This window comes from Erpetoichthys calabaricus, chromosome 14 (assembly GCF_900747795.2).
Source record: "Erpetoichthys calabaricus chromosome 14, fErpCal1.3, whole genome shotgun sequence".
Lineage (NCBI taxonomy): Eukaryota > Metazoa > Chordata > Cladistia > Polypteriformes > Polypteridae > Erpetoichthys > Erpetoichthys calabaricus.
The window spans coordinates 62574650-62596785 of NC_041407.2; the positions used below are offsets into that span (position 1 = coordinate 62574650).

At 38.7% G+C, this 22136-nt stretch overlaps 1 protein-coding gene across 1 annotated transcript in view; it reads right to left on the bottom strand.

Moving 5' to 3' along the window:
- Positions 1-22136, bottom strand: part of rcan3 (regulator of calcineurin 3) — a 101817-nt gene that overhangs the window by 75307 nt on the left and 4374 nt on the right. The window contains exon 2 of the mRNA XM_028818917.2: positions 18800-19061. Coding sequence (XP_028674750.1) covers positions 18800-18994 — 195 coding nt within the window. The 5' untranslated portion in view covers positions 18995-19061. The remainder of the gene's footprint in view (positions 1-18799; positions 19062-22136) is intronic.

Sequence of the window (22136 nt, forward strand, 5' to 3'; positions counted from 1 at the left end):
TGTAGTCCAGTTGTAAACACATATGTAATCAATTGTATTACAACTCTGAACTTGTAAACAGAAATGTAAAATAAGAAGTAATAGCTGTTTATGTTTCTGCGGATATGTGCCAGTGCAGCAGTAAACACTCTGACAAATGCTCCAACTAAATCCCCAGACACATGAGCAACATTGCAGAATAACCATTTTATGTAGGCAGCAACATTTTTTTACTATTACACTATTAGTCAAAAGTTTTAGATCACCTCAATTTTTCCAGTTTTTCTTCAAGTGTAATCCGCTGAAATGCACTGAATGACCTAAAATGGTGAAAAGGTAAGCAGTAAACTGCCAAAGATTTAAATCTATAAAAAAAGCTATAGTTTAGATTAGCAAAAACTGAAAAAAAATGAAATTTCAGAATATCACAAATGGGCCTTCTTCAGGGAAAAACTAATAGGTTACAACCTACAGATGTTCTGCAGCAATTAAGGTAAATTAAAACTTGCAAGTTGAAGCCAACAATTTCCACAGGTGTGCCATCTTCTGTTGATTACTTAAAAACCCTCCGTCTGTCTTAAAGCAGAGTTGAAACATACAGTGTTACTACACCTTCTGAAGTGCTACTTGGACAATATGACACTGGCATAGAACAAATAAACAATGGCAAATAAAAAAAAAAATAAGTCAAGGAATCATTAAGCGTACAAAATTTTATTCAATGTGTTTGATTCATCAAAGTAGCCAACTTTTTTTGCTGATATAAATTTCAGTCAGGTTTTATAACAAATCACAGCACAGAAGCTGCACTCGTTAAAGTAGTAAATGATTTGTGGGTAAATGCAGACAGAGGCCATTTATCTGTTCTCATCCTCTTAGATCTGAGTTCCGCATTTGACACCATTGATCACAATATGCTTAGAAATCGCCTTAGTCAATGGGCGGGCCTCTCTGGCAGTGTCTTAAATTGGTTTGAATCCTACCTGGCAGGGAGAAAATTCTTTGTTAGTTGTGGTAATTATAACTCAAAGACACATGATATCCTATATGGTGTTCCACAAGGCTCTATCCTGGGTCCGCTGCTCTTCTCAATCTACATGCTTCCATTAGGTCAGATTATCTCAGGGCACAACGTGAGCTACCACAGCTATGCTGATGACACACAGCTGTATTTATCAATAGCACCTGATGACCCCGATTCTCTTGATTCACTAACACAATGTCTGACTTGTATTTCAGAATGGATGAATAGTAACTTTCTCAAGCTAAATAAAGAGAAAAATGAAATCTTGGTGATTGGCAAAAATGGATACAATGAGGCTATTAGAAATAAACTGGATGCATTAGGATTAAAAGTCAAGACAGAGGTAAAAAGCTTAGGGGTAACTTTGTCTGAAATCTGAATTTTAAATCGCATATTAATCAGATCACTAGGACAGCATTTTTTCACTTAAAAAACATAGCAAAAGTTAGACCTCTTATATCATTGAAAGATGCTGAGAAATTAGTTCATGTGTTTGTTTTCAGTCGGCTAGATTACTGTAACGCAATCCTCTCAGGACTACCCAAAAAAGACATAAATCGTTTGCAACTAGTGCAAAATGCAGCTGCTAGAATCCTAACCAGGAAAAGAAAATCCGAGCACATCTCTCTAGTTTTGATGTCACTACACTGGTTACCTGTGTCATTCAGGATTGACTTTAAAATTCTGCTTATGGTTTATAAAGCCTTAAATAATCTCGTCCCATCTTATATATCAGAATGTCTGACATCTTATATTCCAAACGTAACCTCAAATCCTCAAATGAGTGTCTCCTTAGAATTCCAAGAGCAAAACTTAAAAGAAGTGGTGAGGTGGCCTTCTGCTGTTATGCACCTAAAATCTGGAATAGCCTGCCAATAGGAATTCGCCAGGCTAATACAGTGGAGCACTTTAAAAAACTGCTGAAAACACATTATTTTAACATGGCCTTCTCATAACTTCACTGTAATTTAATCCTGATACTCTGTATATCCAATTCATTGTAATAAGTATTCATGGTGGCTCTGAAATCTGTACTAACCCCTACTCTCTCTTCTGTTTCCTTTTCCGGTGTCCTTAAAGCACCGTGATGTTCCATCAGTGATGGATTAAAAGCCAGAAGTCTGCATGACCATCATCATCAAGTCCTTCCTTGAGAACCCTAAAAACAAAGAGGACTATTTCATTTATGTTAGGTAGAATGCCCAGAGGGGACTGGGTGGTCTCGTGGCCTGGAACCCCTGCAGATTTTATTTTTTTCTCCAGCCGTCTGGAGTTTTTTTTGTTTTTTCTGTCCACCCTGGCCATCGGACCTTACTCTTTTCTATGTTAATTAATGTTGTCTTATTTTAATTTCTTATTTTGTCTTTTATTTTTCTTTTCTTCATTATGTAAAGCACTTTGAGCTACTTTTTGTATGAAAATGTGCTATATAAATAAATGTTGTTGTTGATATAACGGCCAAACTGTGGTAACCCTTTTGATTCAGAATGCCAGTCACTCTGTGCAAGTCACTCTGCCTCCAGCAAAAGAACCCCAGACCATCACCCTTCCTCCTCATTGTTTGACAGTTGGTGTCACACACTGAGAAACCATCCTTTCACCAACTCAATGGCGTACAAACCACCTGTGTGGTAAACCAACGATTTCAAATTTTGATTCATCGGTCCATGAGACTTTCTTCCAGTCTGCAGTAGTCTACAGCTGGTATTTCAAGGCCCATTCCTGTATTTAATGGCTTTCTTACTGCCATTCGTACTGTCAAACCTGCAGCTCAGTCTCCTCTTCACAGCAGAAACTGGCACTTGCTTTTTTGACCACTGTTAAGCTGTGCTTGAAGCTGGTGTGCTGTGAGGCACCTATCACACAAGCTGTCGACCCTCACAAACTTGTCTTCTAATAGGGTTGTGACTTTGGGTCTGCCAGATCTCTTCCTATCAGAGTTTCTTCCAGTTTCCAATTGCCTTTGGATTGTGTAGGACACCATACTTATCCATCCATCCATTATCCAACCCGCTATATCCTAACTACAGGGTCACAGGGGTCTGCTGGAGCCAATCCCAGCCAACACAGGGTGCAAGGCAGGGCACCAGCCCACTGCACACCATACTCACTTTGAATTTTTTTTGCAGTTTCTCTACATGAAAAGTGTACACTTCTAAGGGTATTAATGATTTGTCTCATTTAAATTTGTTAAATGCTATTTTCTTGCCATTATCAAAGGAATTTAGGGTGTAGAGGGTGTAGTAACACAGTCTGTTCCAAGTTTGCTGTAAGACACACTGAGGGTTTTTAAGTAATCAACGGAAGTTGGGACACCTGTGCAAATTGTTTTCAACTTGCAAGGCTTCATTTACTTCAAGTGCTGCAGAACACCTGTAGGTTGTAATCTATTAGTTGTAATCTTCTAAAATTTCTTTTTTTTTCAGTTCTTGCTAACCCAAAATTTTAATTTAAACCTCTGGCATTTTGCTGTGTACATTTTCACCATTTTAGGCCATTTGTTGTATTTCAACTGATTAAATTTGAAGAAAAACTGAGGTATTCTAAAACTTTTGACCAGTAGTGTAATAGTAAAAAATATATTGCTGTCTACATAAAATGGTTATTTTGCAATGTTGCTCATATGTTCGGGGATTCAGTTGGAACATTTGTCAGAGTGCTTACTGTTCCTTTGGCAGATTTGTATAGTATGGGTTCTCAACAACACAGATTAGGAAGACTAAATGCAGCTGAGAGTTTTGAAATAAGCATATTCACAAGTCATAACTGGACCATATAAACATCTTAACAAAATGTGGCACATGTAGCAAATTCCATGTTTAACCATATACTAACTGCAAACCATATTGCCCACCCACTACATTCAGTTGGAGTCATAAGCATGGAATGTAGGAAAGTTTATTGGTCACCTACAGTTGAGAAACAGACAAAAAATACCAATTGATCTAAAATCAAATCAACTTAATCTTGTTCAGCTTCACAGGGGCCTTAGCCTATCCCAGTAACATCAGGTGCCAGAAAGGAACCAATCCCAAACAGCATGCCAGTCGACTGCTGGACATACTAACACTTAGACTTCTACTCTCTTGTGGTTGCTAATTTAGAGGGACACAATAACAGAATAAGCATTTCTTTAAGATTTGCGAGGAGAACCAGAGTACACAGAGTAAAACCCATGGAGACACCGAGAGCATAAGCAAGCTCCACAGATTTGGTGAATGCACTGTGATTCAAAGCCAGGACTTTAAGCTATGAGGCAGCACTGATAATCAAGCCACTCTTCCATCCTACTTAATAAAACAACATAACAACACATTCAAACCAGTTCAGTTAACTTTAGGATTGTGGGTAAACGATCCTGTCCCAGACACATTGAGTAACACAGGAAGCAATAGTTCAGAGCCTACTCACACAAGCACAAATATATACAGGTGCTGGTCATAAAATTAGAATATCATGACAAATTTGATTTATTTCAGTAATTCCATTCAAAAAGTGAAACTTGTATATTAGATTCATTCATTACACACAGACTGATGTATTTCAAATGTTTATTTCTTTTAATGTTGATGATTATAACTGACAACTAATGAAAGTCCCAAATTTAGTATCTCGGAAAATTAGAATATCAATTAAGACCAATGCAAAAAAAGGATTTTTAGAAATGTTGGCCAACTGAAAGGTATGAACATGAAAAGTATGAGCATGTACAGCACTCAATATTTAGTTGGGGCTCCTTTGGCCTGGATTACTGCAGCAATGCGGCGTGGCATGGAGTCGATCAGTCTGTTGCACTGCTCAGGTGTTATGAGAGCCCATGTTGCTCTGATAGTGGCCTTCAGCTCTTCTGAATTGTTGGGTCTGGCGTATTGCATCTTCCTCTTCAGAATACCCCATAGATTTTCTATGGGGTTAAGGTCAGGCGAGTTTGCTGGCCAATCCAAGAACAGGGATACCATGGTCCTTAAACCAGGTACTGGTAGCTTTGGCACTGTGTGCAGGTGCCAGGTCCTGTTGGAAAATGAAATCTGCATCTCCATAAAGTTCGTCAGCAGCAAGAAGCATGAAGTGCTCTAAAACTTCCTGGTAGACGGCTGCGTTGACCTTGGACCTCAGAAAACACAATGGACCAACACCAGCAGATGACATGGCACCTCAAACCATCACTGACTATGGAAACTTTACACTGGACCTCAAGCAACGTGGATTCTGTGCCTCTCCTCTCTTCCTCCAGACTCTGGGACCTTGATTTCCAAAGGAAATGCAAAATTTACTTTCATCAGAGAACATAACTTTGGACCACTCAGCAGCAGTCCAAAGGCGAGACGCTTCTGACGCTGTCTCTTGTTCAAGAGTGGCTTGACACAAGGAATGCGACAGCTGAAACCCGTGTCTTGCATACGTCTGTGCGTGGTGGTTCTTGAAGCACTGACTCCAGCTGCAGTCCACTCTTTGTGAATCTCCCCCACATTTTTGAATGGGTTTTGTTTCACACTCCTCTCCAGGGTGCGGTTATCCCTATTGCTTGTACACTTTTTTCTACCACATCTTGTCCTTCCCTTCGCCTCCCTATTAATGTGCTTGGACACAGAGCTCTGTGAACAGCCAGCCTCTTTAGCAATGACCTTTTGTGTCTTGCCCTCCTTGTGCAAGGTGTCAATGGTCGTCTTTTAGACAACTGTCAAGTCAGCAGTCTTCCCCATGATTGTGTAGCCCACAGAACTAGACTGAGAGACCATTTAAAGGCTTTTGCAGGTGTTTTGAGTTAATTAGCTGATTAGAGTGTGGCACCAGGCGTCTTCAATATTGAACCTTTTCACAATATTCTAATTTTCCGAGATACTGAATTTGGGAGTTTCATTAGTTGTCAGTTATAATCATCAAAATTAAAAGAAATAAACATTTGATTAAATATCAGTCTGTGTGTAATGAATGAATCTAATAAACAAGTTTCACTTTTTGAATGGAATTACTGAAATAAATCAACTTTGTCATGATATTCTAATTTTATGACCAGCACCTGTACACAGCACATTTGGAGTCGTTAGTTTACGGTTTTGGTTGGTGACTTAATAGATTAGCAAATGCCCTATTCTGGTTGTGGTAATTTATTTGTGAAATGTGCCTGTTGTCTTCCTAGGCTTCCTCTTTATAATAAAACCTTGCCTTTAACTATGATAATATAAGATATAGAGCTTGGTTGTTTTTTGTCCCTACCCCGTGATGAACTGACTTCCTATCCAGGGTTGGTTCATATCTTAATCAAGCTGCTTCTTAATCGGTGTTTTAAATTTAAAATTGGGTAGAATGTAATCATCTGAATAAAATAAACATGACAAACAAAACTTAAAGGCAAAAATTTCCAGAAATTTGAATAACAACAAAGATCCAGACCTCAGTGTTTCATCTAGCATTTTGTGTTCATGGCAACTTAAGTTTACTTGCATCAGTTGCACTAATTGTTCTTCATTTCAAAATGATTCTTAACAATTGATGTCTTCCATGCAAAGGAAGAGGACAACCCATCTTTCTTTATTTACTTTGTTGATTCTTTATCAACTTAGGTGACAAGTGAGATCAAACCCAAATTTTGACTCCTCCAAAGGTTCTCTGTATGACTCCTTTCTTTCGGAACTAAGGAGACTTGCCTATCAGGAACTGTGACCCTGCTTTGGCAAGTCCCAACTACTGAAAGGCACTATACATTTTTGAAACATACTAAAATGATTCTAGTCTTCACAGATTGTTATATAGAACAAAAGTCACTACAGTATATATTATTTCAGAATTCATAGATTGAAAGTGAGGGACATGGTGGCATGGCTGCTTTTCACTGTAGCCTCACAGGTCCAAGAGACTAGGTTCACATCTCAGCCTGGCCTTTCATCTGTATAGATGTCGCATGTCGCTTCCTACATGCCAAAGACATCCAAAGTTCTGGCTTGTACAGATGCTGCCACATTGTGAAGAGAAGGAATGTATAAAGTAATATTTATTAGCTTATTTGGTTTTCCTAGGGAAGCCTGCACTCTTACTTTGATCAGCTTTCCAGTAAGGTTTTATTTGTTGTCACAACATGTCCTGTTTACCTGAAATTAATTCAGAGAATTCTGGTTTTCCTCATACCGTGTTGGCAAGTTCATAGAATGCTTTGAGATTTGTCTAAAAGGTGGTATATAAAGAGGTGACAATTGTTTCTTCCACTTTCTGTGAAACAGTTTTACCAGTTAATTCACAGTACAACCTCAGACAAGGCCTTTAAACTTTCATTTGTATTCTGTCTGGTAAATCACATCTTTAAGTACAGTGCTAACAGACAGCATTCCTTACTGTTAAGATAGTGAGCCAGTGAAAATACGCTAACGCCAACATGCCATCCGACTGATGATCCCTCTGGTGTACAAATGTCTACAAGGAAATCAATCCCATAATCTAAATCTGGAAGAGCTCCAGGGGCCCCTGCAGTGCTGAAACTTCACACAGACCTTCTTTCCAATAATCCAGCAGAGTCTTCAGTAAGTATGCCCCTGGAGGCCATGAGCTCATGCATGACTGTTAAAGAATATGCAAGAAAAAGAGAAACGCTGAATTAGAGCTATACTGCCAAGTTCCATGACCATATGGAAGTTCCCCCCCATCCTGTGGAATTTATTCTTCTCTGGCTTTAGCTCCATGTTAATTTTCCATTCTGCTTTTGTTCCTTTCTAGTTCTTGTACTAACTAAATTGTTAAATCCGGCCAGTTTAAAAGGACGTTAATCACCTACTATTAGGTCTTTAACTTGAGTCGGGGCTTCCTTTACTCAATGCTTCTAGTGATTTACTTTCTGCTACGCTTGCTGACCATGATTTTTGGACTCTCATTTGCTTCTGTTTACCAAAGGTGCTGCCAAGTTTTTTTTTTTTGCAAATCTGTCATTATGTGATTAAGTTGATAATGACAAAAAAATGTCCTTGCCTGGCTACAGTGTTTTGGTCAAGATACAGTTGTCTCGTTTGGACTCGTTAACGTACGTATGAAAAAGTATTCTTGTAGAAAATATGAATGAGTTGCAAGCAAATGGACATGGAGATCGGTTAAAACAAGTTAACGTATTCATGTAGACGGAGTAAAAAATATTGTTATAGGATTCATTTCCTTAGCATCAGTGTAATAAGTAATCACCACTGTGTTATTTTACTCTTTATTTTCTATATTATAATTGTATATACAATATGTGTAATACTTTGGGCTTGTCTGTAAGAATTGTGCCTCACATCTCCACAATTCAGGGTTCAGATTCCGAGGAGAGAGTTTGTACTTTCTCCTTATCTGTATGAATAATTCTCCCAAACCACAAAAACCATAGATTTTAAGCTAACTGGCGATTTTATACTGGCCTGGTGTAACTGAATAGATAGTAGGTGTGAGCGTGAGTGTGTTCTGAAACAGTGTGGCTCCACATCCATTGTTCTTACACGAGTCTGGTGCCAGTTCCTTGCTCCTGTGACACTGCAGTGGACAGAAAGCCTACAGAAAATGGGTGTATTAATTTCCATCCACTATATTTTTTGTACAGCATTGTAACCCAATGTTTGGTATCACTGTTTCAAAGCCCTAGGAGGCCTGAACTGAGTTTGCTGTTGTCATACAGTATTCATATTAGGTTTGAAGGGCTATAATGTTCTAGAAATATACAGTCGTATGAAAAAGTTTGGGAACCCCTCTCAGCCTGCATAATAATTTACTCTACTTTCAACAAAAAAAGATAACAGTGGTATGTCTTTCATTTCCTAGGAACATCTGAGCACTGGGGTGTTTTCCGAACAAAGATTTTTAGTGAAGCAGTATTTAGTTGTATGAAATTAAATCAAATGTGAAAAACTGGCTGCGCAAAAATGTGGGTCCCCTTGTAATTTTGCTGATTTGAATGCCTGTCACTGCTCAATACTGATTACTTACAACACCAAATTGGTTGGATTAGCTCGTTAAGCCTTGAACTTCATAGACAGGTGTGTCCAATCATGAGAAAAGGTATTTAAGGTGGTCAGTTGCAAGTTGTTCTTCCCTTTGACTCTCCTCTGAAGAGTGACAGCATGGGATCCTCAAAGCAACTCTCAAATGATCTGAAAACAAAGATTGTTCAGTCTCATGGTTTAGGGGAAGGCTACAAAAAGCTACCTCAGAGGTTTAAATGGTCAGTTTCAACTGTAAGGAATGGAATCAGGAAATGGAAGGCCACAGGCACAGTTGCTGTTAAAACCCAGCAGGTCTGGCAGGTCAAGAAAAATACAAGAGCGGCATATGCGCAGGATTGTGAGAATGGTTACAGACAACCCACACATCACCTCCAAAGACCTGCAAGAACATCTTGCTGCAGATGGTGTATCTGTACATCGTTCTACAATTCAGTGCAATTTGCACAAAGAACATCTGTATGGCAGAGTGATGAGAAAGAAGCCCTTTCTGCACTCACGCCGCAAACAGAATCGTTTGTTGTATGCAAATGTTCAGTTAGACAAGCCAGATTCATTTTGGAACAAAGTGCTTTGGACTGACGAGACAAAAATTGAGTTATTTGGTCATAACAAAAAGCGCTTTGCATGGCGGAAGAACACTGCATTCCAAGAAAAACACCTGCTACCTACTGTCCAATTTGGTTCCATCATGCTGTGGGGCTGTGTGGCTAGTTCAGGGACTGGGCCCTTGTTAAAGTTGAGTGTCGGATGAATTCAACCCAATATCAACAAATTCTTCAGGATAATGTTCAAGCATCAGTCACAAAGTTGAAGTTACGCAGGAGTTGGATATTCCAACAAGACAATGACCCAAAACACAGTTCGGAATCTACAAAGGCATTCATACAGAGGGAGAAGTACAATGTTCTGGAATGGCCGTCACAGTGCCCTGACTTGAATATCATCGAAAACCTATGGGATGATTTGAAGCAGGCTGTCCATGCTCGGCAGCCATCAAATTTAACTGGAGAGACTTTTGTATGGAAGAATAGTCAAAAACACCTCCATCCAGAATCCAGACACTCATCAAAGGCTATAGGAGGCGTCTAGAGGCTGTTATATTTGCAAAAGGAGGCTCAACTAAGTATTGATGTAATATCTCTGTTGGGGTGCCCAAATTTATGTACCTGTCTAATTTTGTTATGATGCATATTGCATATTTTCTGTTAATCCAATAAACTTAATGTTACTGCTGAAATACTACTGTTTCCATAAGGCATGTCATATATTAAAAGGAAGTTACTACTTTGAAAGCTCAGCCAATGATAAACAAAAATCCAAAGAATTAAGAGGGGGTCCCAAACTTTTTCATATGACTGTAAAAGGTTCTGTCAATAAAGTAATTTTTTTCAGAGCAAAAAAATGAACAAAATTTACCTGCATGGCATATATTTCAATAAATAGATATGGAACAATAGAAACAAATCTAAAGAGACGCAATTTTTTGATTCCAAGTGAAAATGCAGAAATAAATACATTGTCTTCTACACCAATCAGGTTAGGCTATTACTTCCTGTACCTTAATGGAGCAAAAGCCTGATGTTTTATGCCTGTGGATAAACAAAAACCTTTTAAAACTCTGAAATGGAGTTATGTAAGCTTGATATGTTTTGTTTCTTGTTTATCTGGATTCTTCCTACATTGTGTTTTTTTCTTTAACCAATTGCTCATTAAAGCATGCGCTTCCTTCCATTGTTAGACAAGACACATTTTCCACGTGAGCGTCACAAACACCAGAACACGCGACACAACGCTTCCTTGAAATTAATACCAAATAGGATATGAGTAACCCTTGATACAAATGGCTGCATCCTCTGTGCTGCCTGCACCACACTAACATCACATAAAGTCTACCATGCTTCTTTTAACTGGGTTAGGCAATTAGGTCACTAAGATTCAAAACTACCAGACTGCTGGTAAATATTTGCTCCCGCCACTACTGTAAGAGCTTCTATTAAATCAAACAGTAAAAAAAACAACAACAAAATAAATAAGGCATGTGTCAGCTACTAGCAGGGAACAAACAAGAACTTTTCCTTCCGATCATATACCTGTAGCAAGCGGCCATGCTTGGAAACAAGAAATCAGTAAAAGGCAATACTTCTCACACTTGACTTACCAAGGTGAGAAACTTAAATGGAAAAAAATGTGCTATGAATTTCACTCGGCTCAGTAATATGCTACCACTAGCACTGGCCAAAACGATCAGAAGAAGAGCAGCGTGGTGCTCGGCTTGGTCATTTGCCTAAGATGCATTGCTTTTAAACTAGGCCATTCTATTTATACACTCAGCAACAAGCCATCCTGTTACACCATAAAAAAAATGAGGGTCCCTGTAGTGGGAGACAAATAACGTTGTCTTATTTATGAAGTCAAGCAGGCACACCTTTTCTGACAGAAGGCTGAAGAGACGGGATACAGCAACATCGTTCTAGTTAGAGAGCACTAAAAGCAAAGCAAACACACGACAACACATACACAAAGTAAGGGCAAGGCAGACAGCAGGAGGCACTCCTTTATAAAACAAAGTAATTGCCCTTTGAATAAAACGTGTCCATTTAATGGTTTGAATAAGCACCCAGACTCTATAAAAGAAGCAACTAGATGATATATGTGACAATTGAAGTTATTAGATACCTGAATGAACCAGATGGCCTGAATGATCTCCTTTTGTTTTGTAAATGTATGTTGCTAACAACCATTCAAGAACAAAGCCAGAAATGCTTAGCAGTCCATAAGTCATCCACTTCCTTTGAAGCTGGCAAGGGTGCCTGTCCGGTTCTGGTACTCAGTAACACTAAATCAGAGCTCCCTTTTTCTCGGGGTTTCTTTACATTATACTAAATGTTATCGTTCTTACTCCTTGAACCAGAGGGTAAGTGAGGAAGGAATTAAGAGAAACACAATACCAGTCTTCACTTTTAGGGCATGGATGATGTTCTCTGTAGATGCAGTGCATGATCATTTTATACTTGAGTGCTCTGTAACTTACATAGACTTTAATTTATGGAAGTCATTAGTTATTGAGACCTTTAGATATCGCTGTATTAACAATGTGTTCACAACCTTTTTTCAGCTATGTCTTAAAAATGTAATTCCTGCAACACCTAGCTATCTATATTTAAAAATCAAATACCTTGTTAAATGGAAACTGCCTAACTGCCCTAATCTCCCATCAACATCCACACTGGAATATATTTTGGCTGAGAATGAGAGGAATATCTGCAGTTATTTCTAGACTTTATCAGTTAATGTCATGGTGTGTACCTCTATGTGATTTTAGGCAATGCTGGGGAAAAAGAAATCTTTTGTATTAATACACCATGTTTTGCAATTGCTGTGTAATAAAACCATTTTTGGTGAAGGTTTTCACTTTTATATCAAACAGTACTGGATTTACAATTATTCCTATTCCTCAAATTGCACGGTTTGAAGTAACACCAAATGTGTAAGTTAATGCAGAGATAACTTATTGTGATTTGCTAAACTACATTCTTAGTGCGTCAGCTGATTGTGCTTAACTGGAAGAATCCAAATGTACTTCCACAGCTCAATGGAATCTAAGACTAGAAAATATCACATTTTCTTTGGTAAGAATGTATCAATGTTATTCTAAAATAATCTGTCAGGTCTTGGCTTCTGTTCTGATTTTATCTGTGGTTTTTATTTTATATGAGGAACTTTGTATAATGAACCATTTGTACATATAGTTCTAAACTGCAGGAGGCTTTAACCATTCACTATGATCCAATACATCTTATTGATTTTTATGGAATCATGTCAGTGTTGTTAATCGATTACCATCCTGGAGTGGGCATTGGACAAGTAGGGAGAGCCACTAAATGCAAAAATAAACGAAAAAACTTGATTTTTTACTGATTTTTCATTTGTTGGGCAGATGACCTTTTTACGGGTGAGCACTAGGTGTATTTTTGATTATAGTGTGTTTCACTTTTTGTAATGTGATCTTTATGGTATTGTGTTTCTGACCACTGTTATATCTTACTAATTGTAAATACAGTTTATAAAATAATAATTTGTGTTATATAAAGATAAATTCTTGTTGGATTATAGATATCTAAACTTCATTTTGATGTATCTCAAGCAGAAGTTAACAATCTTCCATCCAGTGCGAAGGCCTACATACCACATACCATGGCTTTAGCTACTCTCCCATTTTGCAGTGGTGACTCCTGTTGCTTGACAGCACGTATGGTGCACTCACCCGTGGTTTTCTGTTTTTAACCAGCATTTTCAAAACAGACTGTGGTTGCTAATATTTGATTTTGGAGAGTTTCGTTTTTTTCACTACTCTGTTGTCTTGTATTTTAGCCTCATTTATGCTCCCGTGTGTTTGAAATCCCAACATTTGCTAATAGACATAAAGTCTTTCCTTCTTCTATTACTCTTCCTTGTGCTAGTTTGTATATTGTGTTACAAAAATCAAACCCTGCTTGTTTCAAAGTTCCCCATTTCCAATTTTGAAAACTGTAGGTTAAAGTGGCAGCTACACTTTCCAGCACGGTAATCTAGTCTATATATATGAAATCCTAAGCCTAAAAGTGCAGCGATTTTATGTGACATTTTTATGTCACTTTTTTGTCATGCTTTAAATCGGGCTTATTTTAAAACCTACATATATATATTTGGTATCATTCTTTTAAGAATTTATCGAACATTAATGTGATGTTGTTAGATTTTCAGATTCTTATTCCGTTTTTAAATTATAAACTAAAAACATCAAGAACTCACGTCCCGTGAGATGAGACTTTGTGCCAAGAGATTTAACCTCGCCCAGGGCCGGAAGTAAAAGACAAAGAGTAGGACAGCTACTGTACTTAAATGTTCGATGCACTGCGCAAGATCATGTGGCACGGCGGCAGCAGCAGCAAGCCAGCAGCTTATCGAGCAAAGAGGAGGTAAAAAATAAATAAATATTTGTTTCCCATTGTATCACTATTTAAGAGGGGGGTTTCGGAGGAGCAACCGCATCTCCTTGGGGTGTGGTCAGCCCCCCTCTCCTCTTCATAACACGAGCGGTAGAAACGCGAAGTGGCTGGCGTGTAGCACAGGCCAGGAGGGTGGGCAAGCAAAGCGAGCAGGGGGTGAACCCCCTAGTCTCATATATTAGAACAAGTACAGGATAACAAAATTTTGGGTTACGTTCAAATCTGCTTGTGTTACATTATTCTTTAAAAAAAATTATCTTAAACTGCAATGGAAACCATTTTAGGATATCCTGAATTTTAAGAAATTTTAATTAGGAGATCTAAATTGAAAAAACTGAATTAGCGTAAGCCTTCCTAATATGGGACGTTCACAAGAAATGTAATGATTTACTTCATGAGGTAGAAGAACAAAATAAAGAAGAATAGTTGCATTAAATATTAGAAATATTAAAATGTGTGCTCCAATCTAAATATTTAAAGTATAAAGATTCTCAACCGTAATATATATTTGCCATTTTATCACCCTCTGTTAAAGGTCCATATAGGATCAAAATCACATCATATTAGTAATCATTGACCTTGAAGTAGTCTGAACTGATGCCTCGCATGCTTATGTTTGAAATGTGTCATTCGTGACCTTCTAGGAGTGACTCTTAAGGGGCTACGACAGCCAGTAAAAAAATCAAAAACATTATCATATTTGTGATCAGCAACCACGATATAGCATAAAATAACACACCACATTCTATATTACTGACATCCATTTTTTCAAAAATATCTGAAAATGAGTAACTTTGATCCCTCATTTCCTATTAAAGTGTGAAAGCCTGGAGTTGGTTGATCTGGCATAAACAACGTCAAGTCCTTCTGATCATTTTTTTCTGTAGACACCTATCGGTTTACGCTTTCTTATAAGGGTGCACAAAACACGGACTAAAAATGGCCTAAAAATGAGTGCTTTTTGGGTTGAGAGAGCCAAAAGCAGGGGGAACCCCTAAAAGCTTGACATCTTGCACAATTACACATCAAGACAAGGTGAATGATGTATCAATTGTGGGGGTTTCTCATACTGATTTCAAAGCATTTCTAGGTAATTCTTAATGACTGCGATATTCCAAAAGTTTCCTAGTGCACAAGTGAGATCTCTGGAATTCATTTTAAGAAGGAATGCATGACACTTGAATGTTATTTAAAAAATCTTCAGCAGCTTCCTATTTTGCATGTACTTCAAACTGGAAAACTGTATTTTTGAGATGCCACAGCAGGATGCATTAGGATTGTGATGGGGGTGAGCTAGTGGAAAGAAGACCAGGGTTCAAATGGCCATCCTCCTGCACTCAGTCAGGGCCAGAAGTTCCTCATGGGAATTTGTTTTCATAGAAAGTAAGGGCATCTGAGATCCTTGTGAATGGCACTTGATTTTGAACCATGGTTATTTCTGCTAATGAGGGACCTGAGACAATCTGGATGGGTTGGGAAAGAAAACCAAGACACATTCGTGTATAGGCATTTGTCAAGACAACCAGAAATGAGGCCAGAAGTGCGAATAACACGTCTAACCATCCTATTAGAGGATATCTTCAATGAATTTCAGACATTAAAATAATTTTATTTTCATCATACTATGGATCACCAATGGATTTTGTGATTGCTTAAAACATTAGAAAACATTTCACACAAAGTGGTTTAGAGAAATTTTAAAGTGTGCTTCATATATCTCCAAATGAATTAGATATTGTAAACAAAAGACAAAAGCTATTTCAAGAAACTTTAAAATAATTTCAAATGTGTAAAACTTTAAACTCCACTAGTAAGATGCATCAGTTATTAATTGTGTTGCTATTATCATGACAGCAGAGGATTTTTGGCAAAAAATGGTTTCATTTTTCTCTCTTTTAAGAAGTAACGACCAGTTTCTCATTACATATTTTATTAACAAGCATGGCAAGAATGGCATTTAATCAGCTCCAGTTCACTTTATATTTGGCCTCGGTCAACTCATCTGACAGCTTTGTTTAACAAATTCAAAAATCACACAACCCAAGTGTTTAGTGAAGCTTGTGTTTATAGAATGAACAATTTAGTTTGGAAAGTTAAACAAGCATCATGACCATCTGTGGATCAAAGACTTCAACAGTGTAAGGAAAGGCCCATGACATAGTTAAGAAGATCTGACGGCGGTCAAGAACAAGATAAGGAAACAATGTGATACTCAGGATGGGGACAAGTAAGCTTCAATAACTGAGGGAGGTTAGGAATGCTCATTGAACAATTACTGAAGAAATACGAGCAAAAGAAAACGTACATCCACCCAAGAGACGGCCTTAAGCTATTAATCTGTGCTGCTGTAGTCTAGTTATGCATCATTACAGTATGCTTTAATCACTAATGGAAAAGATTTTTTTTAGCAACTGCGTGAAAAATCAACTGCAAACTGTGTATTGTGTTGTTCTCATAGACAAAAAATAAATAAATAATGCTTTCTTTTTCCATAAAATCTAAAAACAGACTGTACATACATGTCACTAAGCACCAAAAAGAGGGAATGTAGGAAAGCAAATTATCTGAAGCTTAAATTCTGTTTTTTTAATGCAGCTTTGCTTCCTGATGCAGGTGGCTGAACTCTATGTGGGTTGTCAAAAAATTCTGCCACCCTTTCTACAGTTTAGTTAAAATGGATAGGAAATGCATGCAATTTAATTTTGTAGTTAAAATGTCCTACTTATCTTATTTGAAAATTGTGGACATGTTGGATTTCATAAAGGCTATCTGTCAGCCTCTAAACTGTGTTGAAACAAAGATGTGTTCAGGTTTTCTCTCCTATTACAGGGCTAAGGAAGATAACTTGTTGTCAAAGTGTCACCAGTGATCAAGCTAGGGACCAAAATGACAGACGGTGGATCCCTCTGAAGAAGTGACTGTGTAGAAGAAGGAAATACAGTGGTGTGAAAAACTATTTGCCCCCTTCCTGATTTCTTATTCTTTTGCATGTTTGTCACACAAAATGTTTCTGATCATCAAACACATTTAACCATTAGTCAAATATAACACAAGTAAACACAAAATGCAGTTTGTAAATGGTGGTTTTTATTATTTAGGGAGAAAAAGTAATTGCCCCCTGAACCTCATAACTGGTTGGGCCACCCTTAGCAGCAATAACTGCAATCAAGCGTTTGCGATAACTTGCAATGAGTCTTTTACAGCGCTCTGGAGGAATTTTGGCCCACTCATCTTTGCAAAATTGTTGTAATTCAGCTTTATTTGAGGGTTTTCTAGCATGAACCGCCTTTTTAGGGTCATGCCATAGCATCTCAATTGGATTCAGGTCAGGACTTTGACTAGGCCACTCCAAAGTCTTCATTTTGTTTTTCTTCAGCCATTCAGAGGTGGATTTGCTGGTGTGTTTTGGGTCATTGTCCTGTTGCAGCACCCAAGATTGCTTCAGCTTGAGTTGACGAACAGATGGCCGGACATTCTCCTTCAGGATTTTTTGGTAGACAGTAGAATTCATGGTTCCATCTATCACAGCAAGCCTTCCAGGTCCTGAAGCAGCAAAACAACCCCCAGACCATCACACTACCCACCACCATATTTTACTGTTGGTATGATGTTCTTTTTCTGAAATGCTGTGTTCCTTTTACGCCAGATGTAACGGGACATTTGCCTTCCAAAAAGTTCAACTTTTGACTCATCAGTCCACAAGGTATTTTCCCAAAAGTCTTGGCAATCATTGAGATGTTTCTTAGCAAAATTGAGACGAGCCCTAATGTTCTTTTTGCTTAACAGTGGTTTGCGTCTTGGACATCTGCCATGCAGGCCGTTTTTGCCCAGTCTCTTTCTTATGGTGGAGTCGTGAACACTGACCTTAATTGAGGCAAGTGAGGCCTGCAGTTCTTTAGACGTTGTCCTGGGGTCTTTTGTGACCTCTCGGATGAGTCGTCTCTGCGCTCTTGGGGTAATTTTGGTCGGCCGGCCACTCCTGGGAAGGTTCACCACTGTTCCATGTTTTTGCCATTTGTGGATAATGGCTCTCACTGTGGTTCACTGGAGTCCCAAAGCTTTAGAAATGGCTTTATAACCTTTACCAGACTGATAGATCTCAATTACTTCTGTTCTCATTTGTTCCTGAATTTCTTTGGATCTTGGCATGATGTCTAGCTTTTGAGGTGCTTTTGGTCTACTTCTCTGTGTCAGGCAGCTCCTATTTAAGTGATTTCTTGATTGAAACAGGTGTGGCAGTAATCAGGCCTGGGGGTGGCTACGGAAATTGAACTCAGGTGTGATACACCACAGTTAGGTTATTTTTTAACAAGGGGGCAATTACTTTTTCACACAGGGCCATGTACGTTTGGATTTTTTTTCTCCCTAAATAATAAAAACCATCATTTAAAAACTGCATTTTGTGTTTACTTGTGTTACATTTGACTAATGGTTAAGTGTGTTTGATGATCAGAAACATTTTGTGTGACAAACATGCAAAAGAATAAGAAATCAGGAAGGGGGCAAATAGTTTTTCACACCACTGTACATGTTCCTTTCACTGGTGCAGGACTATTCAGGTTGGCAGAGATTACATGTAAAAAATGAAGATGGAGCAAAAAGATCTAGTTGTGCTACATACACGTTTAAGCAATTCTTGAATAACTGCTAGCTATAAAAAAAAGTGTATTGTAAAACGTAGTGGGTAACTTTTGTATATTAACAACAACACAGTGATCACCTTACCATTAAAAAGAGACTGGAGAAAGTAGGCCTATAACAACTCCAGTTGTTACAACAGCACACAATTCCACAGTGAATAATGAAAATGAATGACCAGAAAGCACAAGATGGATGGTAGTGCAACTCACCTGGTGATGTGTATCTTCAAAAACACATTCATGAACGCTGCAGGCAAACAGAGAGGCAGGCAGATCACTGAGGTCCATCATCTCTTCCACATCCTCTTCATTTTCACTAAAGATCATCTCTTCCTCATCCTCTGGGTCACTGTTGTAGGCATCAGATTGTCCATCGCTCCAAGTTTTAGCTCCATCCCTTAGCATGATGCAGATTGGTGCCAGATGAAGAGAGGGAAGTTACGCCAACAGAGATGAAGATAATCCAAAACAGCTAGGATAAAAATCAGTTTACAAGAACTGTTACTTTTTTTATTCACCAGTTCTCTAACAATCACACTCTGGCCCCCATATTCTGGCATGTTCTGCTTGCACAGGTCTTAGGACTTCTTTAAGGTCAACATTCCAAATGGTTTTCACCCTTCACATTATGAATTTCAGTTGAATGATTCTTTTGTTATTTTATAAAGCCTGTCCCCGTCCCCCCCTTGTCATATTTACTGATCCCTTTTTTGAGTGATACCCCCCCCAATGTACCCTTACAGTCCTTTGATTCATTTTAGATGAGATCTCTCTTTCTGCCATCTCACCTCTCGGTTGCAGTTCTGTGTAAAGTGTTTTCCGATATCACGGTCTCCCTCTGCCCTTTTAATCTCCAGTTTCTCATTTTCTTTATGCTGGTTAAGTTCATTGAGCTAACAAGCTCTCTATGGTAACCTAAAAATGGCTTCCAGCCTCTTTTGATTTTAACCCTCAGCACACATGGTCTTTTTTAATTAGGGCTCCCCCTAGTGGGCCCTGCCCAGTTTTTATCCCATTTAGGGGGGCATTACTAAACCACGCTAACTTGATCTTCCCAATTAGGAGGACCGTCAATTTGGTTCCAAAGCTGCAATGGATTACTGAACGTCTTAGTTACGGAAACTCATTTTTTGCCACTTGCTGCCAGAGTTTGACATTTCAGTCACTAGTCACCTTTTACCAAGAAGGGTGTCTTCATTGTTATCACTACTCCCAGTTGGCAGATGTTTAAGCACCAACACTTAAAACCATGAGCATAAAGCAAGCGGGGGTCAATTTATCACCGAAATGTTTGCGATAGGGCAAAAGCAGAAGACGTTACCAAGAGGTCTAGATCAAAGCCCCGTAATACTAAAACAAGAACTGTGCTTTATTTCTTCTTCAAAAGAGTCTCACCTTACTTTTTAAAATAAGTTAACGCAATCTCTCACTCTTATGTAACATTATCTGAAATGTCATCAATTGGCTCAAAAACAACATCACTGGAGTGATGAGAAAGTGTCCATAGATGCAGTGCCTGATTTAGACCAAATAATCTTATGAACACTACAACTATCCATCCATCCATCCATCCATCATCCAACCCGCTATATCCTAACTACAGGGTCACAGGGGTCTGCTGGAGCCAATCCCAGCCAACACAGGGCACAAGGCAGGAAACAAACCCCGGGCAGGGCACCAGCCCACCGCAGAACACTACAACTAAATGAACATAAATAAAAGTCCAAAAAATACAGATGGTAAATTTCTCATAACCAAGGCTGTCCAAGATTAACACAGAGATCGTGGGAGAACAAAGATCTATACTGAACCATTAGGCAGAAAATGTTGTCCTTAACCCTCATGAGAGGCCCCGGACCACCTGGCATTTCCTTTGTTTGCCACAATCTCACTTGGAGACAAAGCTCTAAGGTCCTTAGATTTGTCTGCTTGGGGTAGCTGCAGGTCCGAGACATAACTTCAGATTCAGAGGTGTTACCCCTCTCCTTAACTACATTATGCTCCAGATTACAAGGACAACATCATCTACAAACAGAAAAGACATCACCCTCAAATCCTCAGGCGTGTTTAGATGACCTCTCTGTGGAGATTAGACACACGGTAGGTAGACTGTACAGCTAGCACTGAAAGTACTTGACTTCAGGCCAAGGCTGTATATTTGATAAGAATTGAATTTGGAGCCTTAACAAGAAGTTGTGGCTTCTAATAAGCTGGTGACATTGTGGTCCTTGATTTGTTGAGTCCATATTTCTCTGATAGAAGGAATTGATTAACTATTTTGATCAAGCTTCTTTTTGCACCAGAAGTGACTGCTCATCTGCTCCTCTATGTTTTGGACCCATGTTTGCTCATTACAGCATTATAACACGACATGGTCAATACCAGCAGCATCACATGCAAGAAATGTACCAACTCAAGATGGGATGCTGGCTCCTCGGAGATAACGGAGCTCCTGAAGAGAAACATCCGCATTGACAAACTGAATAAATGAAAAGCTAGGAGACAATAGTTGGAGTGAGGAGCAGTTTTAATAGTTTTTTGCAAAAGATATTTAATGTGTTTAGATTAATTTTTTAGTTCTGCTATTTCTCTTCATTAAAAGGGACACAGCACTCAGGACCCCATTGGACTCCAGGCAGGAACAAACCTTGAACCACTGCAGGACCATTATTGTGCCAGTTTAGAAACGATGACTGATCTTGAATGTAGATTTTTGGAATGTGGCGCACTCACTTACTCACTCATACTGGGTCAGTGATTAACCCAATGTGGACATGATTTGAATACGATCCGATTACACATTCAGACCCCAACAGACATTCTACAGACCGTGACTGGCCCGAGACTTGCACCCAGGCCTCTTGTGTGGTTGGGCAGGAGCACACACAAGTCACCGACTACCAGAAACAGTTTGACTTGAACACTGAACTCGGTAAATTCGGGTACCGTGTAACACCAAAAGTGATAATATATGCAGCAATGCAAGCATTTGTTAATACATCATTTAATAATAATAATAATTCATTACATTCATATAGCGCTTTTCTCAGTACTCAAAGCGCTATCCACACAGGGAGGAACCGGGAAGCGAACCCACAATCTTCCACAGTCTCCTTACTGCAAAGCAGCAGCACTACCACTGCGCCACCTGTGAGGATGGAGGCAGTCCATTAGGCTTTAAACAATTTCTATTTATTCTGTAGCACTTCAGACAATTTACTTTACATTTTTAAATGACAGAATACAAATTAGGCCAGCCCTTACTTTCTTTTCTGGTCCATCAGTATTTAACTAATGGTGCTAAGAAGCAACAACGAGCAGTGGTGTTTCTACATGAAGGGCCTGTAAGGACACAGCCCACCAGATGTTGTGCAAACGAAGTAATAAGCTTCCCTCTGTACTTGAACTTATTAGTAAAATGTTTATGGCAACTCTCAACTGGATTTCCTAAGAATTTGTTTGCCAATTTTCTACCATATGCTGAATATAATTACAGTGGGTATAGAAATATTCCCATTTTTTTGGCTTTACTGCCTTAAATGAAATG